The 27,994-nt window shown below is 44.4% G+C and overlaps 1 protein-coding gene across 4 annotated transcripts; it reads left to right on the top strand.

The window, feature by feature from the left end:
• Nucleotides 1-27,992, top strand: ZNF365 (zinc finger protein 365). 4 transcript variants are annotated; one of them, XR_012780438.1, is made up of 6 exons: nucleotides 4-400; nucleotides 2,098-2,857; nucleotides 17,700-17,880; nucleotides 20,208-20,371; nucleotides 24,435-24,472; nucleotides 25,735-25,814. XR_012780438.1 is itself a non-coding variant. In XM_075535016.1 (5 exons), the coding sequence occupies exons 2-5, from the start codon at nucleotides 2,115-2,117 to the stop codon at nucleotides 25,994-25,996; spliced, it is 1,224 nt and encodes a 407-aa protein (XP_075391131.1). In that variant the 5' UTR covers nucleotides 40-400; nucleotides 2,098-2,114; the 3' UTR covers nucleotides 25,997-27,992. The 4 variants fall into 4 exon arrangements, 3 of the variants coding, with proteins under 3 accessions (XP_075391132.1, XP_075391133.1, XP_075391131.1); XM_075535016.1 differs by lacking the exon at nucleotides 20,208-20,371 and having other exon boundaries at nucleotides 40-400; nucleotides 25,735-27,992; XM_075535018.1 differs by lacking the exons at nucleotides 20,208-20,371; nucleotides 24,435-24,472 and having other exon boundaries at nucleotides 17-400; nucleotides 25,735-25,898.
• The last annotated feature ends 2 nt before the right edge of the window (nucleotides 27,993-27,994 follow it).

The following is a 27,994-nucleotide window of genomic DNA, read 5'->3' as shown; positions in this document are numbered from 1 at the left end:
GAATGCTCCGCGCTGCTTCCCCGTGATGTCACTGGAATCCTGAGTCGGCTCCCCCGCCTCGGGGTTGGGGGGGGAGAGAAGCACCGACGGGGTTCCCCGCGGCTGGGGAGAGCACGCTTGTCTCCCACCGTTGGGCGACCCCGGGACGGTGCGTCACAGGGCCCCCGGGGCGTTGGCTCCGGGACCCCCGAGGGGCCCGGGGCCCCGCCCCCGCCGGACCCCACCCCGCTCCGGCCCGGCCGGCCGCCGCTCAGTCCCGGCGCAGGGGTGCGGCGGGGCGGGGGTGGGCACGGGCCGGCTCAGCCTGATTTACGGCTCTGCTGAAAACCGCTTCGCTCCCGCAGCATCAGCACCGGCGGCGGCGGCGGCAGGAGGAGCTGCAGCTGCAGCAACAAGTCTGGTGAGTGGCGCCCACTGGGCATCTGCGCCCGCGGCCCGGCCCCGGGGGTGGTGGGACGGGGCAAGGGGCTGGCAGGACCTGGCGGCGCAGGGGAAGGGCCGGGACCCCGTCCCCGCAGCCCCACTGGGAGCTAGGAGAGCCAGCTTCCCGGCCCCCACCTGCGGGGACTCGGCGCGCACATATCCACGCTGGCAGCCGCGGGTTAGCACGCAGTAGGACAAGGTGGAGAGGGTTGGGGACCCTGAGGCCAGGGCATTGCCAGTCTGTCCTGCCCATGCAGAGTAAATGAGAGCGTCGCCACCAGCCTTGTAGCTTGGGGTTTCTATTGGGCCCTTGAAAGCCTACATGACCCAGAATACTAGATTCTCCATTTCCCCAATCCAAGAATGGTACCTTCCCCCCATTGCCTCTTAGAATCCGGATCTCCCCTTCTTTCATTTATGGCCCTGCTGTGGTCCAAGGTTTGCATCCCACCTTTAGAAAGCCGGTGGTCGTACAGCCCTGCGAAGCACAGAAGCGGTTCCCCTCTTTGGGGGCCTAGATTCTGGAAGCTTTAGCCTGGAAGCTTTGCCCGCTCAGCTGGCTGCCCGGAGACAGTTTACACCTCAGTTTGTGGTTGAGGACTCAGTAAAACGCTTTCCACTGAGATGCTCCCAGTTCTTTGGGGGTGGGAGTGGGGCGGCAAATGCCTGTGATATTTAAGTGGAAACCATTCCTGGGGGGATGAGACCTGCACTCCCTGCAGAATTGGATGACTAGCAGTCATCTGTTGCTAGGGCTGAGATAACAAATTCCTACAGAGAAACACGAACTTCCTCTGAGCGAAAGAGTTATGCTGATATGCACCTGGTTCAAACAGTGGCCATCTGTAGAGGCTGTCATATTAAAACAGGAACAGATAGAAGCCAAATGCTCCCAGAACACTGTATTACAATCAAATCCTGGCCATAGTCATTAGCCCACTTATGCCAGATGATCCCTAAATTGCATTACAGCTAAGTATGGGGGCCGATTCTTGTCAAAGGTAACACTTTGAGCGCTGTCATCCAGCGGTGATTAAAAGACAAATGAAAGGTAAAAATATCTCATGTTGAAATACTTTTTCAGATTGCTTCATGCCTCTGTTCCTAAGTTACAATACAGGGAAGATCCCTAAATTGGCTCGCTTAGGACCTATTTTGACACTTCATGTGAGTTTTCCTCATTTTTGGGGTGAGGGGATACTCCTATTGATCAGGGTGCTATCATTAAGGTGGGGCACAGTTTGGTATTTAGTGTTCCCAATGCCGGAGGGCAGGATACGTGCATCCCATGCCTGGACCTGTCCCTGTCAGTGGATTACTGATGTCACTTACCTGCTCCACCCTCTCTCCTCGGTAAGGGGTGAATGTTGCCCACCTTTCCTGTCCCGTAGAGGGCAGATGATACATCTTCTTTGTCTCTGTGGGTCATAGAGTTTCTGTCGCCACTATTCATCTCTGGCCTGACGATGCAAAAGCAGACAACACAGAAACAAATGGATGTGGCTGGATTTGGGCCACGGGCTATAGGTTTTCATTGTAACACCGAGTTCATGTAAAAGTCATTCGAAGTCCAAAAGCCTCTGCCCTATGGGAGCTAGGCAGCAGCAGTCATTTTGCTAGGAGTTTTTAAACAGGCCTATGAGCGGCGTGCTTTTTGTCCCCCTCCCTCCCCAGCCAGGACTTTCAGAGTAATGCAGCAGAAGGCCTTTGAGGAAAGCAGATACCCCTGGCAGGAGTCCTTTGAGAATGTTGCTGTGTGCCTGCCGTTCCGCTGCCCGAGCTGTGGCGACCATACCAGATTTAGAAGCCTGTCGTCCTTGAAGGCCCATCTGGAGTTCAGTCACAGCTACGAGGAAAGGACCCTGTTGACAAAATGCAGCCTCTTCACCTCCCTCAAAGACACAGACCTGGTCACTTCCGTGGAACCGCTGAAGCAGGTGAAGTTACAGGGCAGTGGCAGCGTGGTGAAGCAGAAGCCGACCTATGTGAACCTGTACAGCATTTCCCATGAGCACTCCAAGGACAGGAAGCCATTTGAGGTGGTGGCGGAGAGGCCTGTGTCCTATGTGCAGACCTATACTGCGATGGACCTGCGTGCAGACTCGCTGGACGGACCGCGGTCAAGTCCTGGGCTTCCCACCTCCGACACCAAAGCTGCTTTTGAGGCCCACGTCCGAGAAAAGTTCAACCGCATGGTGGAGGCTGTGGATAGGACCATTGAGAAGCGCATCGATAAACTCACCAAAGAGTTGGCTCAGAAGACTGCCGAGCTCTTGGAAGTCCGGGCGGCTTTTCTGCAGCTGACTCAGAAAAAGCAGGAAGTGCAGAGACGAGAGCGGGCGCTGAATAGACAGGTGGACGTAGCCGTGGAGATGATCGCCTCGCTGAGGCACCGCCTGACGGAATCTGAAGAAGAGCTGCTTAGGAAAGAAGAGTAAGTGACACCGCGACAGGCCGGTAGCCCTGTTGCCGTAGGCATCCCTTCCTGCATGCGTTAAGCAAGGTTTGGGGGTTTGGTTGTGGTTGGTTTTCGGCACTTCTTGTCTGCATTCTTCATCGATCGAGTTAAACCAAAGACCCACAAGGCTGTTAGTATTGCTGCCCTCTTTGTGCCTGGTCTGTGATCTGCTTCCGAAAAGCTCAGTCACTGAAAAGCCACTGGAACACAGTTCTGCTGTGACAGAGGTGGCCGTGAGTGGAGTGGGCGGGATGGCCGCTGGTGGTAGCAGTGCATGATCTGCAGCCTGGCCTCGTGGAATCAGCACGTCGCGTTTTTTTTCATCGTGGAAGGCATACACTACAGACGTTTTTAGGCAAAGGAGTTGGGCAGTGTGAGGGTACTGGGTTCCAATCCTAGCACCAACTGGTGAGCAAGGGTGAATGGACTGGGAAGGCAGACAGGGCAGGCAGGCTGGTGAAAATTCCCTTCATCTCCTATTATAAACACCAGATCATGAGCTATTGTCTTACTCAAGTAAAAAAGTGTGCACCAAATGTGAATAGTTTAGACCTCTCCGCCATCTTGGAATATTTGCCCAAGTTCATTAAATGTCAGTAACTAAGACTCCATTTGCCTATGAATTATGAGTAGAGGAAGGAAACACTAGGAAGCCCCGAGGAAAGACCTTCAGATATTCTTATACTTCTATAACTTGTTTGAGAATTAGAATTTTCTGCTTTTTATAAAATGGTTCTTAAGCCTTGCCTCCTTGCAAAGAGTTGGTGGTGGTTTTTAGAAGTTACAGAAGCTGTTATTGTCAAAAGCATAGCAACCAGGGAAGCATTTTCTCAACAGTACGCTTGGATTCATCCCAAACTAGAAAGATAGGAGAGGCTTTCAAAAAGTCTGTGGAAGAAATGGAATGTGAAGAGAATGGAATCTGTGCACGAGCTTTCGAAGGTCCGGCAACATGCCACACAGTGTCATGCGTTTCCCAAATACTGAGCGTTGAATTTCCTCTTAAATGTTCAGACTTCATGGGGTCCAAGGACATGAAAATCGATAGACTGAAACATCCTAGAAGGTGGCTTTTGAAATAATTTTAAGTCTATTTTAGAGATTGATTTAATTTCGTATTTTCCTAGCCCTTTGGCGCTCTTCTACCTTGTGTTGTCTCTTGAAACGTAGTAATTAAAGCTTCTTCCCTTTGGTTCGAGGATGAGAAGTACTATATTTTAAAGAGATCGCCACTTGCTATCACTAAATGCTTACATTTTACCTACAGGGAAAGTCTGCTCCGCTCCGACTAGACATTTTTTAATTACATAGTTAGGATAGATTTGAATAAGCCAGTGATTTGCTTTGCTCCTAGGGAAATGATCTTTAATAAAAAATGTTTCTCTCTTGGCCGTTAGTGCTCATTGGTAGAAAATTAGTGCCTTGATGTGCTGTGGTCACCGGGTCAGCCAACCCAGTGCCACTGGGAAAATGGCAACTGGGGTTGCCTGTGCACAGTATAAAGCCTAAAATTAATGTTTGGTTTAAGAGCAGTGACCTTAAAGGACAGCTTACATTTTTCTTCTTCACCTTATTGAATCATTTTGTTAGCTGTTGAGCTGCTGACTACAAGGCTGGTAGTTCAAACCCACCAGCCACTCTGTGGGAGGAAGATGTGCCTCTGTCTGCTCCTGTAAACATTTAGTCTCAGAAAACCTGTGAGTTGGAATAATAATTTTAAGTGTCGTCATGAACTTGGGATTTAGCGGTTGTGGTTGCCAGGGTTTTGAATCGAATGCATTGAGTAGGAGGACCACATTGTTAGAACTCTGAAATCTTTGCCTTTGAGCCAATTCCAACTCATAGAAACCCTACTGGACCAATTGAAGCCTCGGCCCTGCCCCCCTTGGATTTCTGAGACTTTAAATCTTCACGGGAGCAGGCAGCCTCCTCCCTCGTCCTTGGAGCAGCGGCCGGGTTCAAACCGTGTTCCTTCCAGTTAACAGCTCAGTGTGTAACCCACTCCTCCCCACGGTACGGGTGCCGTCTATGTGCTTTGGTCTAGGTGCTTGTCAAGAAGCGCGTTTTCCGTTTAGGACGTGAGATCCAGGGTGCTTTTATTATTAGAAGTAACTGTTTATTGAAATAAAAGTTGGGGCCAGACACAAACCAATAATAGTAAACCGAAGTGTTTTAACACAAAGCCCCGGTCTGACCCTCATACGCTGGAGACGGCTGCTGTTAGATTCGGTGACTGCCTCCCAGACATTTCTTGTGCACATGAAATCATATGGAATTTATACACACATATAAAACTATTATTTTTCCCAAGTGAAATCGCGACACATACTATTCTGATATTTGTGTGTTGAGTGTGTGATATAGCAAAGGCCTCTTTCATGCACTAAATATAGAATCATGTCATTCCTTTTGACTTTTGCATAACATTCCCTGGCATCCTGTATGATGATTTATTTAACCAGTTTGCAATGGATGAATACTTAATTTTGTTCCATTTTTCTACCATTAAAAATAGCAGCTCAGTTAACATCCTTGCACATCCTTTTTAAAAAGCACATTTCTCAGTGTACAGTTCTGTGAATATATCTGAGGGCAGATTATGAGTTGATTTTTCAGATACCAATTTTTAGGTTAACAGAAAAAATAGAGCTATTAAAATGCTTTGAATGAAATGATTTAAAATTTTAAATGTAAAATAAGCAGTCTTTTTTTTCTTTTGATAAGCCTTTTTTTTTTCACCCTGCCCATCCATTTCTGTCTTCAAGCCACAAAGAATCCCTTTTGCTGTACATAAAATGTGACACAAAGAGTCTTGTTGGCAGGAAGGACACTGACGCTCTTGGCCTGAGAAAGCACCTGTGGACAGTGGCTCCAGTGTCTAACACGGCCATCTCCATCTGAGTGAGGGGGCAGAGGGTGCCAGCAGCCATCTGCCACTCTGTCCATAGCAGGGTTGCTTTGACTGAGCTGCTTGGCTGGGACATGCCCTTTTCCCCTCACCTCTCATTTGGGGTCCTCCGAGCTGTGGCTTCCACCAAAGAGGTGACTTTCCCAGAAACAAGAGACTTATGTTTGGCCAAGGACAAATCCGAGAGCTGTTCTCCCTGCTACACCACTTGCCTTTCCATTGATTTCCACCCTCTGATGACTCCATGTTGTGGAGACGTGTGCTCCGTCGGATTTTCAAGGTTGGGGTGTTTGGAAATAAATCACCAGACCATTCTCTCGAGGCACCTCCAGGCAGATTTGAATCGCCCGCCTTGCGGTTAATAGGCTGCGTATTCGCTCTTAGCACGACCCAGGGACTCTTCTCCCTGCTGCACAGCTCCAGATGGGCTCTCTGGACCCAGTTTTAGGTGCAAGTGGGTTGTGAAGTGGTTAGAAGCAAGTGGGTTGTGAAGGTCCTATTAGAGATTGACTTACGTGCTCTGAAATACAGAGGATTGTTTGGGTTAAATTAAAAAGTTGCATGCATCTAGTATTTTCACATTCCTGTCAGAGTTTCTTGCTTACAAGTCTTCAACTTTAAAACTCTTTTCTTTCAAACTCAGAAGACTTCAGGCTTTCTCTGTCCCAGGCTGCCTATGCGAGGCCGAATCACCTCAGCTTGCATATGTGCTACTGTAGACGAGGGGTTTTGCATTGGTGATATTTCAAAGCGGTGAGCCTCCTTGTAGCTCAGTAGATAGGTAATTATAGATGTATGTAGGACTTACCCAGGAGTGAAGTTGTTCATCATCATTACAAAGTCTGTGTGACCTTAAAAGTTCAATGGGAGTGGGTATTTACTTATTCAAGAGCATGCAGAACTGATGGGTTGCGCTGCCCGTAATCAGGTAAATCAATCCCAGCCAGCCTTGTTGCCAGGCATCCCTTCCCAAGAAAGGGCACTCTTAGATTGTAGCAGAGCTCCCGACATTTGGAGAGCTTCCGAGTGATCATGACCCTACATCTGCTTACCCACTTTTCTTCTGACGATCAGGGCAAAGTCCTGAGAAAACCTGTGATGTGCCCGGCACTGTGCTAGGATCGGGTAGATGAGTGATGGCAGGGCTGAACATTTTTTGTTGATTTTCTTAAAGGAGTGTATGCTCTATATTGTTGTTAGGCGCTGCTGAGTTGGCTCTGACCACAATGACCCCAGGCATCACAGAAAGCAGCACTGCTGGGTCCTGCACAATCCTCACAGTTGTTGCTATGTGTGAGCCCATTGTTTAACTGTTCTATCAATTCATCTCTCAAAGAGTCTCCCTCCTTTCTGACGACCTTCTCCTTTACTAAGCAGGTTGCCCTTTCCCAGGAACCGCTTCCTCCAAAATTCAGAGTCTGTGAGACAGAATCTTGTCATCTTCCCTTCTCAGGAGCATTTGGACTGTGCTTCTTCCAATGCAGATCTCCTTGTTCTTCTTACAGCCCGTGGTATAGATTGATTTATTTTTTAATCATTTTATTGGGGGCTCGAACAACTCTTAACACACTCCATACATCGATTGAATCAGGCGTGTTTGTACGTATGTGGCCTTCATTCTTTTCTAGACTTTTGCTTTCTATTGAGCTCTTGGTATTGGCTTCTCTTTTTTATCCACCCCCATAACCTCCTGATAGAGTGTACATTGTTATTATCTTCATCTCTCGCACTGACCGCTGGCTCCCTGCCCCCAGGTTTTCTCTTGTTCTTCCCCCTGGAGAGGGGTGTATAGTTTTGTGTTGATCATTGTGATTGGTTCCCCCTTCCTCTCTCCCTCTTCCCCCTACCCTTCTGGTATCACTATTCCCACTCCTGTTCCTGGATTCTGTGTGTCGTGAGCCCCCATCTCTTATCTATACCTGTGTGCATGTTCCGGGCTTGTCTGAATTGAGAAGCAGCACCAGAGTCATGGTAGTGGTGGTGAGGAAGCCTCAAGGAACCAGAGGAATGTAGTGTGTTTTATTGATGCTTTACTGCACCCTGCTGACTCATCCCCTCCCTGTGGTCCCTCTGTGGGGAGATTGTTCCAGTGTCTACAGATGGACTTTGGATCTCTGCTCCAACCCCTCATGTTCTCAACAATATGTTTTTGTTTGTTATGTGTCTGCTGATGCCTATTACCCAGTCCCTATGACTCCTCATGATCACACCGGCGGTGTGCTTCTTCCATGTGGGCTTGTTGCTTCACTGCTGAATAGCGGCTTGGGTAACTTCAAGCTTGAAGACCCCAGACGCTATATCTCTTACTAGCCTGGCACCATCCCATGGTATATATTTAAAACATTGTGTTGGTATCAATATTCTTCCATCACACTGTAACTCAAAGGCATCGGTTATTCTTCAGCCTTCCTTATAGATTTATAGACCAACTGGTGTATCGTCATGAGTTGTGTGAAAACACCGTTGTTTGGGGTGGATACACCTGGGTCCTCAAAGTGACATCTTTGTTTTTAACACTGTACAGTGACCTTTTGCAGCAGATTTGCTGAGCACAATGTGTCACTTGAATTTTTTTTTGACTGCTGCTTCCATGGATGTTCATTGTGAGGATCCAAGTCAAAGGAAATTCTTGACAACATCATTCTTCTCTCCATGTGTCATAAAGCCGCTTATTGGTTCCGTTGGGATTTTGTTTCCCTTGGGTCGAGGTGTGCTCCATGCTGAAGTCTGCAGTCTCTGATCTTCCTCAAATCTTCTTCACTTGCTGCATGCAAGGTTGTGTCGTTGGCATGTTGCAGGTCGATAATGACTCGTCCAATCCTGACGCTGCCTTCTTCTTCATACAGTTCCGCTTCTCACATGCTCAACATATGGATTGAGGAAGTGGGTGAAAGAATATAACCCTGACACATCTTTCTTGATTTTTAACCATCTTGTTTAGTTCAAAAGACTGCCTCTTGATCTGCAGGAGAGCTTTAAGAAATTCATGGAAAAATGGGATTAAAGGATGGTGGATGTTTCCCATGTACTTTTTGAAGCCTCCTCATATGTATAAGCACCTCAGGAACACAATTAACCAATTAACTCTTACGGAACTTCTCTTCCCAATATCCATACTTTGTTATGATTCACATAGTTTGACTGCCTTTGAATAGTCAAAGCACCAATAAGTGTCTTTCTGGTCTTCTCTGCTCTCAACCAAGAGCCATCTGCCATCCTCAGTGCTAGCCCTCATTCACGTCTCCTCCTGAACCCGGCTCGGATTGCTGGCAATTCCTTGATGATACACTGCTGCAGACATGTTTTCATTTCCTTCAGCAAAATTTTACTTGCATGTGACATTAATGGTATTATTGGATAATTTCTGGACTATCTTTCTTTGCCATGAGCACAGAGATAAGTCAGCTGGCCATGTAACTGCCTTCCAGATTTCTTGTCATAGATGAGAATACGCTTCCTGAATTGTACCCATTTGCGAAACATTTCAATATATTTCAACTGGCGGTCCACCGATTATTCCTGGAACCTTGTTGACCAATATCACCAGCTTTGGCTTCGTCCTTCTGCACCATCACTTCTTGATCACAGGCTACTTCCTGCCATGGTTGACTGTCAACCAAAGCTTTTTGGTAAAGTGACTGTTGTCTACATAGGGACATAGGGAAATAAGATATGCCCATGAATGTCCCAGTGCTCAGACTCAGAATGAATGAGCCAGTCTAACTGCGAGTTTCAAGTTGTCCAAACCTGAGACAGCACATGTTTCTGTATGGAGAGACTTGACAAAGGGAGTGAAGAGTGGGATTTGTCTTTGTGGCAAGTGGACAGTGACAGTGAAGGAATGGAAGGCTGGGGCTGTTGGCCCTGGCCTCTGAAGGGGTCGTGCAATTTTAGATCTGGAAGACTAACCCTGTCTCCTCAGGATAACCCACAGTCCTTTTAAAGATGAGGTAAATAAGACCTAGAGCAATGGCATGACACCCAGAGAAAATTTAATAACAAAGCCGAAGTTGGAGCCCCAGTTCCCTGTCCTTCTGCCAAGTCCTTTGTGTCCATTATTAATTCGCTACCTCCCAGCCAGAGCTTTGAAAGTACATTTACCCAAAGCATAAAGACTTACATAATGCTGAATCTGGCCCATTTTGCTATTTTGCCTTTTGCTATTTTGAGAGCCCTGCCATGGTGACATCATTTTTGTCAGATGTGATTAGAGAAGATGTCAGGTGGCAACAACCGTGTTGGAAAGTGGGGAGACGGCAGCCTTATCAGTACAGTCACGAAACTGTGTTTCTCGAACCCCCAGCCTACGTTTTCTCTTTGCCATCCAACCAGGGTTTCTAATTTGACTCTCGGGGTGTCCATGCCAGGTTTGGGTAGGGCACATTCCCTTACGAGCTTATGATTGTGCTGAGGGACCTCTCTCTGGTCCCATCTTGTATCTCTAGACTACTCCCTTATGAGCTGTGATAGATAGAAGATAGGTGTCATCTGGTTCCCTTACTCCCTTCGTTGTTTTTCGTGTGTTCAGCCCAGAAGGGAAGTCTTCATTGCATGCATGCTGAGTGCTAGCTTCTGGTCATGCAGTCCCACGCAGACAAGGCCACTTCGCGCCTTCATGAAGCCCGTGGTCGAGGAGGGGAAATAGGTAGCACAGATCTTGGTTGTTTTCTGTTACAGCTGAGAGTCTCCCACTCAACGGCAATCCCAAGTGTAACAAGGAAGCACTGGGCACTCTTGACCTGTCTTCGTGGTCATTGATAGGGTTGAGTCCATTGCTGTGGCTGTCGTATCAAGCAGAGCAATAGGGACGTCATAAATGATACCCGTGGGGCAACCTGAGCTGGAAGTGCCCTTTTAGGTTTCTATCCAAAGCTGGTTGTGGAATAGTAGCCTATCGAAGGCAAGTTTGACTTGATAACTTGATAACCATATTGTAGCATAATTTTATCATTTAAAAAATTTTATCAACTAAAGTAATGAGTAGACAGCTTCGTCTCCAGACTGGTCCAGGGCTTGGGAGTAGGGCACACAAGATTGTGTTAGAGATAGTTTAGAGGAACAGAGAAGGGCCTCCTTGATCCACATTGTCAATGCAAGTGGTCTCTCTTCTGTGCACGCCATGTCCCATGCAGACATACAAACCACGGCATGTTAACGAGATGTCCAACCTCTTAAGTATGTGGATTTGCATACCCAGGAATTTTTTTCTGCTTTGTTTCCCTCTCTTCCCCTCTCCACAATCCCTCTCTCTCTCTCCCACTTCTCCATTTTCCCACTCTCCTTTGAAAGACCTGAAGGCTTTAGAATATAGTGTCGATGGAATTAGAGCCAATAAAGATAGTTTTCTTTTCCTATTTGAGCTGGTTTTTCCTTGATGAGACATCCATACTTCTTGGTTTATTCAAAGGTGCCAAAAACTAAAGATGAGGCAAAGGGCCAGCGAAAGTCTTCATGTCTCATGTGGCTCAGACATATGTCTGGAACATCGATCCCTCCCCATGGGGCCATGCAGAGGGCACGAGCTAACTCCACGCACCAAGGGTGAAGCCAGGTTCTTGGGGCTCAGAGAGGTTGACTCCAGCTTTTAGATTTGCCTCGTGGCTGACATTACAGTCTGCCGGAGGTGCTCTGTGATCAATAGCTAGACTATTTTTAGCTAGAGGTATTTTTACCATTGCATATACCTCTGAAAATCAGGTTCATAAATCAGTAATGCAAGATGAAATTTAAATAACTTGGTAGAGATTTGCCTTTGGGCGAAGCAGCTGATGTTAAGTGTTGTGTAAGAATAAAAGAGAAGCATCAACTTTAGCTCCCTCCATCAACCCTCAAGGAGGTGCCATGATCCCACCCTCAACCCTGTAAGAGGTATCTCAGTTACTCATTGGTTTTATGCCCTAGACCTTGTCAGGAAAAAGAAGGGGGTGGGTGGGGGTGAGGTAAAGAGAAGGAAGGAAAGAAAAGAAATCTATAGATACTATGTCTGCTAAAACTTTCAACTAGCGATGAAATTGCACCTTGAATGCATTTAGCAGAAAATAGTTGAACAATCTGGGTTTTTTAGACCCCTTTTGATTCCTGGAGGTGCCTTGGTGAACAAGCAGAATAGGTACTTGAACTCACTGACTTAGCAGTCTAATCGGATAGATGGCAAACTTAGAGTTAGAGGGTAACTAAGGATGGAGGCTTGGAAGAGGCAGGGGGAGTGACCTTGGCAGAGGGAGCATGGACAAAGGCAAGAATCTGGTCCATGGGAGAATGCAAGAATTCCACTGTGGCTGGAGAAGGGTTGGTTATGTGCAGACCTATGGTAGGAAGCCTTCAGTCTCTTGTCTTGTATTAACAAAACATTGTTCAAATGCCCTTGCAAAATTGCAGTGAACATGGTGCATTAATACACATTTCCATCAATTCCTATATGATGCTCTGTGGTATGGTACTCACATAATTTGCTTTTGACTTTACTGAATAAACATAGGCCTTTGGACAATCCCAGACAAATTGCAAAGGGAACCTCATTTGGTAGAAAATTAAATCATTTAGGTTTCAGGCACTATGACCATTCTATAAATGAGCAAGTGCATGAGCCAATGAATGCTTTTCCTAATTAAAATATTAATGGGACTGAAGAAGTTTTTCACACAGTGCTCCCTTTTATGGTGTGGGCTTTGGATGTCCCAGGATGCTCCTAAGTCTCTGGGATGGCAACAGGCTTCTAGGTCCTCATATCCTTCTGCATGACTAGGAACTTCAACACCAGTTAAGAGTCTTTCCTTCTAATATGCTAGTATTTCCCCCTGTAGTATCAAATCTTATTTCAGAGCAGCGTATTTTTTTTTCAGGGTAGCTTAAAACCATCTATTTAACAATAGTTGAATTGTTTCTTATCTTTAAGTAAGAAATCAAAGAGGGAACCGGATGTGACATAGAATGGATAGAGGTTATTTCCCCCCATTCTGGCTAAATCTCACTTCGGTTCACCCTTATCTTTGCATCCGGCTTTGCAGCTCTCACACTTGGTTCTGACTCACTGAGTCGAGAAAACAGAACTAAACCACACAAGTCTTTTACGGTTGTGCGTGATAGCATCTTGTTATTCTTTTTCTTCATAGCAGTGAGCTCAACTTTGTCATTACCTATTTGAGTCTATATTATCTGCTTCTCCTGCTGCACCAGGGCCAGCACATCTGCCCACAGGTCACATCCAACCCACTGGTTGCTTAAGTGGGCTCGTGAGCTAAAAAAGGCCTGGAGGGAAAAATGAAATCAGAAGAAAAAAGAATTTGTGATAGGAAATTCAAATTTCAGTGTATGCAATACACTGAATAAAGCTTTGCTGTTCCACAGCAATGCGCATTCATTTATGTGGCAGACATGGTAGAGTGAATTTGCGTAGAGTTTGCATGAGTGTGATGGAGATCCCCTAGCCTGCCTGTATACTTCAAAACATTTACCGTTGGGTTTTTTTAAAGCAGCATTTCTCGACCTGTGGGTTGTGACCCCTTTGGTGTTTGAACGACCCTTACACAGGGGCCACCCAACTCATAACAGTAGCAAAATTACAGTTCTGAAGTAGCAAAGAGAATAACCTCATGGTTGGGGGCTCACTACCACACGAGGAACTGTATGAAAGGGTCGTAGCATTAGGAAGGTTGAGAACCACTGCTTTAATGAAAACATTGGCTGATGCCTGGCCAGGCAGTAAGCTTCGTGAGGATAGCCATGGACTTATCATTGTGCTCCATCACGAAGCGCAAGATCAGGTGGTGGTATTATTGTTGGCTGTAGTCAACCCGTATTCACCCTGATTCATGGTGATCTCACACTGGCTGGTCCTCTGCCACCCGCATGATCAGTAGGAGTTCAAACCATTGTAGTAATCTAAAGGCTGGTTAAGCATTTCAATGTTAGTCTACATTTTGCTCCCATTCAGGAAAAAGGGAAAAGGGAAAAAGGGAAATAAGAGATAATGGAATTTTCCCACACATTTTTCTAAAGCCCACATGTATTCTGTTCCTCATCAGAACAGGCATCTAATTCTGTTCTCAGAGGGGATGGGATCAGTTCTCACATGGAATTGGTTTCCATCAGGACAGCGCACCTGCTCTTTCTTCAAGGGTGGGAGGGGAGTCCTAGGGGAATCTTGTTGGGAAACCTTACCTTGTCTACTCTCCAGCCCTGGTCCTGCCCCTTCAGACGTTTTTTTTTTTTTTTTTTTTTGCTTAAAGTGGAGAATAAAAATCACGTGGCAATTAAGAAGGAATAGATACTATGCCAGATGGGTTTTGGGCTCCGCCTGCCCTCCATAGCCCTCTACAAAGTGGATGCTCATAACCTTAGCTCTGATCCTTTTCTCTTCGCCATACTCAAGTGTTGTGATTACCATCTTTGGATCACACAAGCTGGTGTGCTTCTTCTGTGTGGACTTAGTTGAGGTCTTGCTAAGATAGCTGCTTGTTTGAATACAAGCCTTTAAGACCACAAGCACTATTCCGATTGATAGCCAGGCACCATCTACTTTCTTCACCACACTTTGCTATAGCACCCTTATCTTCAGTGATCTTGTCGTGAAGGTTTGTATGGCCATGAGAAACCCATGCCTGGATCTGTGTTTTTTTCCCTTCTTTTCATTTGCTGTACCTTGGGAGTTCATACATGTCATAGCATTCCATAGTTCCATCCTGCCAAACATGATTGTACAATTGTTTCCATAATCAGTCTCAAACATACTTTTCCTTCATGGACTTCTTGACATCATCTTTCTTATTTCCCCCACACCCTTGTTATATTTTCTCCTCTCCTATAGGCTCAACTTCACCGGGTTTCATTTGCCGAAAAACAGAAAGCAGGAACAGCTTCAAGCGAGTAACCCCAATGGTGGCACCCCTCTGGGATACACCCTAATAGTAAACATGCATGAGCATAATCTAACAGGATGGCCGTCACAGGATTGCTGGAATAATGTGTATTTCAATACAGCCTACTGGGTATTGATATAACCCCATCTTGTTTGTCTGCCAACCAGCAGTGCACTGCTCTTGGTACTGCTGTCTTCTGTTTCCCGGGACACCACGCGTATTGTGGCTGCAGTCCTCAGGATACAAATGCTTGTGAGGTCGAAACTGGTTCATTCAGTAGAGTTCCTGCCTGCAGATTATCTAGTCAGACTGAGCTGCTGGCCCATACATTCTAGCCAAAGGCAAGACTCAAACAGCCTTCCTGCCAGGCAGAGACCATTGTAATCTTGATCATGCTGGATCGAACTCGATACCTGGGCCATTAACCTTCCCCGCCCCCAACCCCGACCCCCTTACAGACAGGAACTAAATTTGTACTGGGAGCAAGTATCTCTCACTTGTTCTATGACACACATTTCCTCCCTGCCCTTTTAAAGGTTGATGGGGATCTTTCCCTTCTTATACATTATTTGCATTTTTGTCTTTATAGTTTATGATTTTAGCCTTGCCACCTTAATACGATTTCGTTTTTTATTGTTTTCTGTTGAGTTTCCCAGCACAGGAGGAGTGTATGCATAATGAGAATAACCGACACAAGAAGTTATCAGAAATGTGTGTGCGTGCATGTGTGTGTGTGTGTGTGTGTGTGTGTGTGTGTGTGGCGGGAGGGTGGGGGGTGGGCGGGAGGGAGGGAAAGGGGATTCTGGGAGTAAATAATGTAGGTGGTAGGTGGGTGGGGAGCACTAGAACTGATTGTGATTGCAAAACCTATGTTAAAGGTGATTTATCCACAATGTCCCTTTATATAATTGATTGGTTGGACTATTATATGTAAATTACATGTCAATAAAACTATTGGAAAACAAACATATTTTGTTTTACCTTTCCATAAAAAAAAAGAAAGAAAAACCAGTGGAAAGATCAGCTTGGCCTCACTGATGTTTGCACAATATTCCCCCCACCCCTTTTTTTAGTATCCTTTGTTTTGGAAAGCACTCTAGGAAGACTAAGACAGTTGTATTACTGAGAGAACTTGTCTACATCCATCTACTGATCACAGAGACTTGTTTAACGATGGTTTTTTTTTTATGTAAACCTATGCATTTATAAACTGGAAATCAGAAAAAGAAGGAACAGAGAAGGAAACGAGTTTAACTAGCCATCCAGATTCTAGAAGAGCAGCATTAAGAGTTGATTTAAAATTAATATTTGTTCATCTGAACAAAAAAGACAGATGGGGGAATGAGCAAGTGTTTGGAATTTTGGTTTTTCCATGTTAAACTTCTCGGAAAAAATGAAGGGTCAGAAAGATTTTGAAGACACAAAACAGAGATGTTAATCTTCAAGGGGTGGGGAAAGGATAGAATTTGTTAACTCCCAAGGGGGTGGCAGAACATATACAAGGGGTGGCTAAAGGACCTCTGTGATTTCTTATTAATTTAGAAAACAGAATTCAGAGAGCTGTGAAAGCAGACACCTACTGAGAGTACTGATGATGTGGTAGCAGGCTTGAGAAAGGGCGCGGAAGGAGGGGAGATGGGAGGGAGAGAAGGCAAAAGGACTCTGTGTGTGTGTGTGTGTGTGTGTGTATGTGTTTCACTCATAAAGAGACAATCATGAAGATGGCTACTGAAATGATAATGGTGATGGTGAAATGTTAATGGTCTCAGGGTAATAGCTTCAGGTGATGTGCATTTCCTTCCCTGTTCATATTTCATGTATTACTTGAGTTCTTTAAAAATAACATACTGCTTATAAATCAGAAAAAGTTATTCTTTAAGAACGAAAGTATAAAATGGTAAGAAAGTCACTAGAAGTTTTCTGGATTTGTGAAGCCACATAGAATTTTATAGAAAAGCAGAGTGTTTGAAGTATCTTACTCAACTTTCTAGGACGGAGGCATTTGCCTGTTTCTGCTCTCTGTCAGAAGTAGAGTAAACTTTCCATACGGACCTTGGGCTTACCTCAGGCAGGCATTTCTTGGGCTCTTCATACTTAAATAAAAAATGTGATAGTGCCTCACTTTCTACAGTATGAAGATTAGCACAGTATCTTGCTCCTACACATTCCTTCTCGATAATCTCTTCTCCCCAACAGCCAGACATTTCAAATATATGACAGAACTTGAATCAACAACATCCAGTGCCTTACCAACTCTTTTTAAGTCCCATCTGGAATCCTTGAAGTGACCTACGAGGCTCTGTCAGGCTCCCTGCCCCAGCTGTCCTCCCCTCAACCATTGCTATGACATTCAGACTCCTTGCTAAGCCTCAGACAAAGCTGCACGTTTTTGCTCTTGCTCTGGCTTTGCTCTTCCCTCAGAGACCTGGCACAATCCCGTGCTTCTTCATGCACAATTCCGCTCAAAGTTGGGTATGAGCCGAAGGAAGTTCCTGACCTTGCCAAACGACGACCGACTTCTCATCCTTTGTCACTGTCCTTGCATGGAGCTATTCTTTTTTCTTCTTAGCATTTATCACCAGTGGACACATATCTTTATTTGTGTATTTTATAGTGACAGTCTCTCTTTACCTGGAGGCCGTGGGTGGGCTCTGTCTACAATTATGGAAAAACCCAACTAACCCAATTTCCATCGGGTCAGTTCTGGCTCCTGGCGTATCAGAGTAGAGCTGTGCTCCGCAGGCGTTCAGTGGCTGATTTGTCAGCAGTACATCACCAGACCTTTTATCAAAGGTGGCTCAGAGTGGACTCAACCCGCCAATTCATTGATTGGCCACCAACCATGTTTGCACTATCCAGTGACACAACCACGAGAGATTAACTAAGATGCCGTCTCCACATGCAATCACTTAAATGGATCTCTTCTGTCCCCTATGGTCACAGTGCATAGAAGAGTACCCATCAGATACTTGGTGGTACTCAACACATACATGTTGCATGAGCGAATGACTGTCTCATTTCTCCCTTGTGTTCTGGTACTTTTGCCTTGCAGAGAAGTGGTTACATTCAATCATTTCCTGGAGGCAGCAGCCGAGAAGGAGGTTCAAGGGAAAGCTCGACTCCAGGACTTTATCGAGAATCTGCTGCAACGGGTAGAACTGGCAGAAAAGCAGTTAGAGTATTATCAGAGCCAGCAGGCTGCCGGCCTCTGCCGTGACGTCAGTGAGCACGTGGTGAGTCACATCCGGTCGGTGGTCGAGGGTGTGTACCTGTATCCAGTGAGACTGACCCAAGAACTATCAAGGAAACTGGGTGGTGAATCTGTACACGTAGCACTTCTTGGGCCATGCTTACCTTGTAGAAGTGGTAAGGTGTACCCAAGGCCCCTGGAAATATGTAGCATGGGAAGTATAGAACATTCTTGATTCACCCTCTCCAGGTCTTTGTTAGTTTTCCTACTCTGGGCCTTGCTCAATTGGTAGACATAATTTTTTTGGTTCTAGACTAATAGAATTTAAAGTATCTAAAGCAATGACCTCTCCTAGTCTTGGCGTTTAAATATATTAGGAGTTGTTACAGTTTTGTTGTTATTTTGTTTGGGGGTCATGAAGCACTTCAAGACAATCTTAAGAAAGCTTTGTCCTCAGTAAAGTTTGACCCAACCAAATATACTTTCCTTGATTTTGTTTTTCCTTCCTTAATGGGAAGTAAAGGCAGTTTCTATTGGTTAAACATTCTTAATATTTAGAGAAAATGGTAGTTCTAGAGAGATTTTTGAATGGTTTCAGGGGCTTGAGACTCCTCCAGACCCTAGATAAGAACTCTGGGTAGAGATGAAGTTCCAACTCCCATGAGTGACCTCCTCAAGATTCCCTGGTCTCCTTCAAGATGACTAGTAATTTCCGCAGCGTGCTCACTGAGGGAATCGCTGTGAACCAGATAGATGAGGCCGAGGCTTTCACGAGCCTTACAGTCCAAGAAGGAGAGTGACAACAAATAATAAACAAAGACCTCCAGGCATCCCTTACAGATGTTTCTGAACCCATCCTTGGGAAGAATGGACGCATGTAACCATGTGTCAGATGAGAGGGGTGAGGAAATTGCTATCTGTACAGTTCCTTTGGCATCATAAACAACAAAGCCAATGTAAGATTTTTTTGTGAAGCCTCAAAGTCATTTGCTTATAATAGTTTCATTATTTATTCATCTTTACTTATGCTTACCTCCTTCCCTAAAGAGTTTAGATGCTTTCTTCCCCTACCTAAAACGGATTGTACTATTTTTAAAACATTTATCTCAAGGAAATGTTTATGCCAACACAACTGCTATTGGTTGATGTCAAAGTTTAGTTTTGCTTTCTGGAAGCCAAAATGAAAAGGAAATCTGATTAAATAACAAAATGAATTATTGAAAAGAAATGGACCGAAAGGAGATGAAAGAAGAAGGATGGGAGAAAGAGTGTGAAGAAAGGTGGGGGCGGGGTATAATAGAAAGGAGGGGCAGGAGGGAAATAAAGAAGTTGAACATGATTCGTACTATAATGATGTACATTAAACCTTAGAGCAATATAGTAATTAACCCTAGAACTTTCTAGTCGGGGACCAAAAAAAAAAAAACCCACACAGAGAGTAAATTTGCAGTATCAGTGAGATTTCCATAACTCTATTCCCATGGCGTATTAATTGTATTCCTGTGCAGTTCTCTACACTCTACTGTGTACCAGAATAGACCACAGAGGTGGAATATACCAGTCTGCAGATCCCGAGACCATTTTTCTTTTTACCTGAACTGTTGCATAATAATAATAATAAGCATTTTCCTATAAAAGTAGGTGCATTGTTTTGCTGTGATGGAAATACTTCCCAAGCCTTCCTCCCAGGATATTTGTGAGTGTAGCGATATACGATAACATTAGAGGGTTGGATATTATACAATTTGACCCATTTGGCCAGCTTAGTAAGAGGGTTGGAGAACTCAGAGACTCATGCTCCCCTGGCCAGAATAGCTCCCCGGCCCAGTGCATTCTGGGTGGACCAGCACATCCTGACCCAGCTCCCACTTGCCCACTCCACCAGACGACTGAGGTTGAATTGCAAAACCAATGTCATCTTCATGTCCTGTCTCTCATCTCCTCTCCATCCATTCCTTCTGCCCTCTTTTTCTCATTGCTACCTCTAGTGAATTTTCTAAGTTACCATCTAAGTTGCTTCTTTCTAAGGTACCTTCTGGCTTTAAGATGGTTCTGTGCTCCAGAAACAAAGGAACAAACAAACCCCCCCTCCCCCTTCATCCGCAGTTCCTTTTCTGAAACAATGTTTCGGCATCTGTATCCTTCCCTTAATTCCCTTGAGCATTTATGCTCTTTTTCACCTGGCTGGTTTCTAAAAATGTAATATGCTTACTCAGATATTTTCTCTCTGTGCCCCGAAAAATGCTGTCGAATTAGGCACAAAGTGAATTAATATCCCATCTGCCAAAATCACTCCCAGAACTGCTCAAATGGAAGGTCATGAAACAGCTTGGATAATCTTATTTTAAGCGTTGCATTTATTTCCTGCAGGTTGCTATATTAGGACTACCAGTAATTCATGTAACACGGATTTCTTAAGGGCATAGAGCTTATTCAGTTCTGAGGAAACATCTGTGAACAAGAGAGACAAGGTCCCTTCTCTCATGCACCTTAGTCTCCAGTGAAGAAGGGGACCCAATAAGTAAATAAAGAAGGTAACTTCAAATAATGATAACTACCAAACATAAAAAAAAGAAAGCTGTGTTTGAGATGCTTAGGGTTGGGTTAGGATTGCCTTGCTGCTGTTGAGTTGATTCTGACCCTTTGGGACGTGGGAAAAGCCATGCTGAGGAGGTAGGTTTGAATTGGGGCTGGAGGGGCAAGAAGGAGGCAGATCTGTGGAGGCTTTGAAGTGGTTGCATCATTTGCATATGACAGGTTATTAATTAGTCTCCTATCTTGATTCTACAATTTTCTTCACATAGTCCAATTTCTTGGATTATTTGTTTTGTAAACAGATTAAGTAACTATGGTAGCATGATACAACGCTCACACACACCTCTTTTGATTTTAAGCGGTACAGTATTGTCTTCTTCTATTCAAACACAAGTGACCGACTGTTGGTCTATGCATAGGTTCTGCATGGACACAATTAGTGTTTCGAAATTCTCATTCTTTGTAATGCTCCACACAGTTGGGTGTGTTTGTATAGTCAGTGAGACATTGGTAAAAATCTCTGTAATCTCAGCCAAGAGCCATCTGATATTATCGGTGAAAACCCTAGTTCCAATATCTTCTTGGGAACCTGGTTTCAGTTTCTGTCAGCTCCCTGTCAATGTACTGCTGCAGCCATTTAAAAAGCATGTTTAGTAAAATTTGCTTGCATGTGGTATTAATCATATTTATAATTTCTGCATTCTGTTGAATCACCCTTCTTTGGAGTGAGCACAAATATGGATCTGTGCCCGTCAATTGGCCAGTCACTTGGCACTGATGAGTTAGCATCTTCAACGCTCTATCCATTGCATGAAACATTTCAGTCGAGATTCTGTCAGTTCCTGGAGCCTTCTCTTTTGCCACTGTCTTCAGTGCTACATAGACCTCTTCCTTCAGTACCATCGATTCTTGGTCAGATGCTACCTCTTAAAAAGGTGGGATGTCTTTTTGGTACAGTGTCTCTATGTATTTCTTTCATCAGCTTGGATGCTTTCTTCATCCTTCAATGTTTTGCCCACAGAATCTATTTCGGCTTGAATCCTGATTTTTAAAAAAAATTCATTTCGTTCAGTTTGAAAAACCCCAAGTGTGTCCATTCCTTTTGGATTTCTAACTCCAGGTCTTTACATCATTTCGCCCAATGTCTTCTGAAGCCGCCATTTAGAATCTGTTTTATGTCATCATACCCCACTTCCCTCGTCTCGCGTTAGCTATTCTACATTCAGGAGCAGGTTTCTGAGTCTCTCATAGCTATTTTCCATCTTTTTTCTATTGCATTTTTTTTCACAACTTCTCCACTTTTTGTACAATGCATTTGATGCCATCCCACAACTTGCTAGGTCTTCAGTTGCTAGTGTTCAACATGTCAAGGCTATTCTGGAGATGGTCTCAAAATTCAGGCAGAATAGACTCAAGGTGGTATTTTGGTTCTTGTTGACATGTTTTATTTTTTTCATGTTCAACTGGAACTTTCAGATAAGTAGTTGATAGTCTGTTCCACAGCTGTCCCATAGCCTTGATTTGACTAATAATATTGAACTTATCCATCATCTTTTTACACAGATGCTGCCAGTTTGGTTCCTGTGAATCCCATCCAGTGAGGTTCACATGAATGGTAGTCACTTGTGCTGTTGAAAAAAAGGCATATTCAGTGAATTAGTCATCAGGCCTGCAAAATTCCATCACATAATCTCCAGTCTTGTTTCTATAACCAAGCCCAGGTTTTCCAACTGCCGACCCTTCTGTGTCTCTATCGTTCCCATTCCAATCACTAATAATTATCCGTGCATCTTTATTGTAGGCTTGATCAGTTTCCCACTGCAGAATTGGTAAAAACCTCCAATGTTCTCATCTTTGACGTTCGTGGTTGGTGTCTACATTTGAACGATGGCTTATTAACTGATCTTCCTTGTGGGCCTATGGATAGCATCCTCCCACTTAGAATGTTATATTTAAGGGCAGATTTTGCAGTGTTCTCTTTGATGATAAGTGCAGCTCCATTCCCTACAATTTACCATTCCCAGCAGAGTAAACCATACGATTGTTTGATTCAAAAATGGCTAGCATCTCTACTCCAATCGCCTCAAACCCAACAACAGAACTCACTGCCATCGAGTCAATGCTGAGTCACAGCCACCCTGTAGGCAGGGTGGAACTGCCCCTGTGGGCTGCTGAGACTGTAACTCGTTATGGGAGTAGTGAGCCCTGTCTTTCTCCCTTGGGGCGGCTGGTGGGTTGGAACTCTGATCTTGCAGTTGTCAACCCAATACATAACCACTGTGCCACCACGACTCCTTTCACAAATGCCTGGGTTTTTATTATTTATGTCTTTCATTTTAGTTTGGATGACTCCCAATTTTCTCAGACTCTTCCTTCATACGGTCCATATTCCAATTATCAGTGGGCATTTGTAGTTGTTTCTCCTTGCTTTAAGTTGTGCTACATTAGCAAGTGCAACTTGGCTCCATCTCTGTCGGTAAGGCTGACCCCACTTTGAGGAGGAAGCGTTTCTCCAGTGTATTGAGTGCCCGATGGACAGGCTGTTCCCTCTTCCTAGTCTGCTTTAGTCTGAAAAGTCCACTGAAGCCTGTCCATCATGGGTGACCCTGCTGTGAGTTGGGAAGTCAGTGGCATGGCATCACAGCCACACACAAGCCATCACAGTGTAACAAAATGAAAGACAGGAGGTGGTCGTGTGTACTACCTGTGACTACAATAAAGTGAACACGTCCGTTATACTTCAATAATTTTTAAAAATCAAGAAAAGTTAAAGACCCTGTGGACTTTGTACACTTTCCATGTAAGGCTCATGCAGAAAGGCCGGCTAAGAAGCCCGTATTGGGGGTGGGGGAGGGAAGTATGATGAGGGAAATGCTGGTGCCTTCTGGACCCCAGAAGCCTTTGCATGTTGTAACTCCAGCATGCGCATGCCAGAATAATACTGTATCCTACTCACAGTGTGGGAATCTCATGCCAAACCCCGCCAATATGAGCGGGGTCAAAGATAATGTTGACATTAGATTATGTAAAAAGCCAATAATCTTGTCTTATCTTCTTGGGCACCCCTAAATATGTTATTAAAAAAACCCCTTCTAGCTGACTCTTTGACTAAAGCTCAAGCTGCAGGCAAAAACTGGGGCGGTGAGCCTATTCTTACCTAAGCTTGTCATTTTGACCCCCTCTATCCCCCCTCCCCCCCAGATTATTTGAGGAAAGTTTTTCCCCCAGATTATTTGGATACATGTCTTTGGCCGAACTGGGCCCCAACATCCAGGTGGCTCTTTGTCACATTTCCTTTGACACCTACTTCTTCTATTTTCCGGTGAAGTACCAAAGCCAGTTTTTTTAGCAAAAACTTCACGTAGGCGGACAGGAACTGAAGGTTGGGGAGACACTTGACTTTCCCTGTAAACTGGAGGGCGGCAGCTGGAGCACAGAATGATAATGAGACATTTGTGCTGCAAATGAAGTTGTGCTGGGCCCAGCCACAAAAATGCACACAGGTCTTTTATTGCATGACTCAGTGAGGTGGCCTCCGGGACAGTTGTGGAGTTGATCTTCATATGCTGTCATTTTAGAAATGATGTATTTGGGGCAATAAACATTTTATGCCAATTTTCCCCTTAGTGGATACACTGTGACCAGCCACAGCTGTAGCAAATTAGCTGCAAATTCAACCCAAGATCATTAAGAAATAATGGTACATCACTCCAGTTTATAAAAACATGTTGCTTCAAACGTTGCTCTATGAGGAGGCTCTGTGACTTTCTGTAGTTTTTGAGATCTGCTGACGTTGGCTTCTCAGAAACTCAGAACAAGTGTTCTCAGAGACTCTGAGTAAGCAGAGCCGGGCACAGAAAGTTTCCTAGAGCCTGATGCAATGGGGAGCAAGCACCGTGGGGTATGCTGTGGACACCGGCTACTGCCTTCTTTACAAGCTCTTTAACATGTCAGCCCAACAAAAAAAGAATGTTCGAAACGGAATCAATTCCAGTCTGCAAGTAATGTAATGCATTTCTTTCTTTCTTTCTTTTTTTCTTCTTCTCCTTTGCTTTCCTTCAGCGTACGGATATCTCCTCAAATAAGAAAATCAAATGTCTGTATGTATACCTTTTTATTATGTGTACCAAACTGGGCTGTGTGATAATGCTAGTATATTTTTAATGCTAGTATATTATATTTTCACGTTGAATATTATATATAATCTAAATGTATTGGAGAGGCTCAGGGGGAAATTTACCTTCATGTGCACTTAATTTGCAAAATCGTGACATGACTTTTAAATGTTAAAATACTCCATAGGTATAAACACGTGTCAACAAATGTGTGTAAAAATTCCATGATCTTCCATTCTCCCTTGCACATTGTGAAGTCCCATATGGATAGCATTTTGATCCGATCATCAGAATATTTTTATGGTATTCTTAGTATAATTCTCTTACTCAGGTTTCCTAATTATTGTTGTTAAGTGCAATATTGAGTTGATTTTGATTAATGGTAAGCCCGTGTGTACAGAGTAGAACCCTCCAGAATGTTTGCAAGGAAGCAGATTCCCAGGCCTCACTTCTGGGGAATGACTGGGTGGGTTTGAACCGCCAACAGTTTAGATAATAGTCAAGCATTAAACTGTTTATACCAGACGTCCTCAAACTACGGCCTGCGGGCCACATGCGGCCCACCGAGGACATTTATCCAGCCCGCTGGGTGTTTTGCCCCGTTTGTTTTTCATTTCAACGTAAGATATGTACAGTGTGCATAGGAATTTGTTCATAGTTTTTTTTTAAAACTATAGTCCGGCCCTCCAACAGGTCTGAGATACAGTGAACTGGCCCCCTGTTTAAAAAGTTTGAGGACCCCTGGTTTATACCATCCAGGAACTCTACAGGCTAGTCCTATCTCTGTAGGATTATTATTGGAGTATGCTAACTATATATACACATATATATATACACACACATATGGATATTTCTACCTTAAATCATAAACTGAGCAATATGCTTGAGATGTGTTTTGAGTCCCCTGGTAGTCACTTAAAGGGTCGGGCATGAGTTCCAGCCCTGTCTCCTCCATAGTTCAACTGTATTATTAGCCATAGTTGAACTGCAGGAGTATCGTGGTAGACCTTGAAAATCTCTGGGCCTTGGCTCCTTGAGCAGTAAAATAGGACTCATATGACCAACTTGGGAATTTAGTATTATGAGACCATTGTATGAAGGTCGCTGGAAGTTTTTGGAAGAAAAATTCTAGTATGCATGATCTATTTGACCGTCACAGGCAGAAATGACTGTGTCGCCGGGAGTTACGGTTTTAAAGAAGGCTTTCTTTTTGTCTGCCCCCCCCCCCCCCCCCGCTCCTCCTGCAGAAGCCGCGGGCATGCGCACTGTGTGAGTAGCCACTCAGATCTCAAGACCCACTACCATCCAAAGGGAAGAAGCTACCTGAAAAGAGCCAAGGACGACAGACCCAGCATGCAGCCTGCCAAGTCCAGCCATGAACAGATGGAGGCCTCCAGAGACCTCTGCAGACCTCCGAAGAAAGGGGAGCCTCCGGGGCTCAGCCGGAAAGTCAACATCAGGCCAAAAATGGCTAAGAAAAAGCCCCCCGCAATCGTGAACATCATTTAAAAGGGTGGTGACTCCAGCCGCGGCTCTGGGATTTTGAGAATGTTGTTGGGGGCCGACAAGAACCCATAGTAAGACACCGTGGAACGATCCTACAGTAAGACACACTTGGAAAGCAACGGGCATCATGCATTTATTTTGTGTCTGTAGAAGAACCTCGATTAACCAGAATATGCCACCAGAATCTCGCTGAAAACAACACACTTTGTTACAGATCCCAAGGAGAAGCGAGAGACAAATTATAGAAAGAATAAAACTGTGAAGCACCCTTCTCCCAAAGTGTGCATAAAACAAAGCCCCGGCTTCTGGGATAATTAGCCTAATCTAGTTATCGGGGGTTCCATACAGTGGCCATTGATTCGCAGACCCAGGGTCACATAAGAAATCAGAAACGAGGAGAAAAATCAGCTCTGGTCACTGTTGTGTTAGTTGCAAGGCAAGGGGTTGGCATGTAAAGTTCTACAATAGCCATAGAATGCTTTTGTTTGCTATTAACTTTCCCCTCAATAAATGTGAGTCCTCTCTCCTTCCTCCTCCTCCTCCAAATCAGGATTCCTGTTCCCCACACGTCTTCTGCTCTAATCACTGTTTGAGTTGCTTACGAGACTCATTCGTTCTGACATAGAGTTTTCTCATTTCAGAGGACCATCATTCAGCTTGTTTGAGTTAGGATTTTATTTTCCTCCAGGCATGTTTATTCAGACTTTAGAATATCTCTGCCCTCTCCTTTGTGAAAATTCTGCAGCCCTAAGGCCACAGTGCCCGCCTGCATCTAACTAGCTGCATTGGTTGCCATTTGTGGGGAGGACAGGATACCCTGCTGGCCAACATGCCTCCCCCAGTCTGAGTGATTGGAATGCCAGCGGATTGCACCTTGGGAGACCCGGCTACCTGGTCCTCTCCCCAGCCCTGCTTCTTGTGCAGTTTGGGGGACTCTCCACAGCCGTGGGCAGGGCCTCCTCTTGGCTGGCCTTCCTTCTCCACCAGCGGCGTGCTTTATCTCCCGCCGTGTCTCTGCCCTGTGATGGCTAAATAATACCTTCTTAACCGTTCAGCTAAGTACCTGAAATGTTTACCGTCTACTACTTTCCAAAGTAATTTCTAGCATCATGCATGTGGGATCCAGAACCTGGACTGTCCCTTCTCTCTCAAAATGGCCGTTGTTTTCACAAACAATTGTTAAGTACTTCCCGCTGTAAGATTTTCTTCCGGAAGGAATTCTCCTGTTCCTTTTTTTTTTTTTTTCAATTGGCATCAGGTCTCATGCAGGGTTTTGAAGAGATGACATTTTTCTTGAAATAAATCAGTTTTGTCCACAAATATAGAGGAGGGGGCTTAAAAAAATTTGTGAAGGAATTCTATTATCTTTTCTTTAGAAAAGTGAGTGGAGAAATTGAATCAAAAGATAATGGAATTCTTCCACAGACTTTTTGAACCCCCCTTGCACATACATGCATACATGTATATAACACACGTAAAATATATATGTCAAGTATATTAATGATTTATTTTTAAATGCTCATGAAAAAGGTGTGTATTTGTGGTGGGTGGGTTTAAACTCCATATGTTATCTCATGTAAACAGAAAATTCTCTCATGTTAAAAATTAAGAGTGTAATCTAATTAGCGTTAGTAGAATTATATTATTGCAATAAGCATCAGATTAGCAGTATGTTAAAATAGGTAATAAAACAATTAAGATGTCAGTAAATTGAAAGATATAATTTATATAAACATTTTGAACTACTCATAGTGAAAATACTGATTTTGAATTTTCACTTTGACTTTTGGGGTGGACCCGTCATGTACTGTGCGGGCCACTATCGAGTGGGAGAAAAGGCATTGCTGTGAATATCACTGTTTAGGCTAATATTATTAAAAATTATAATGTTTAAATTATTTATTTGGAAAGTTATCTACTTCAGAGATTATTTATTATGGATGTTTATACCAGGATTGCACTTTAGCCTTTTGCATATGAAAAAAAAAACAAGACACAACC

The sequence above is a fragment of the Tenrec ecaudatus genome, chromosome 16 (assembly GCF_050624435.1).
Source record: "Tenrec ecaudatus isolate mTenEca1 chromosome 16, mTenEca1.hap1, whole genome shotgun sequence".
NCBI classification, from domain to species: Eukaryota; Metazoa; Chordata; class Mammalia; order Afrosoricida; family Tenrecidae; genus Tenrec; species Tenrec ecaudatus.
The sequence above is the reverse complement of the archived record's forward strand: the minus strand, read 5'-3'. Positions and strand labels throughout refer to the sequence as shown.

Coding starts and splice junctions, on each gene's coding strand:
- ZNF365 (XM_075535016.1), top strand. CDS start 2,115: ATGCAGCAGAAGGCCTTTGAGGAAAGCAGATACCCCTGGCAGGAGTCC. Junction 2,858..17,699: donor GAGCTGCTTAGGAAAGAAGA/GTAAGTGACACC, acceptor TTTGCCTTGCAG/AGAAGTGGTTACATTCAATC. Junction 24,473..25,734: donor AATAAGAAAATCAAATGTCT/GTATGTATACCT, acceptor CTCCTCCTGCAG/AAGCCGCGGGCATGCGCACT.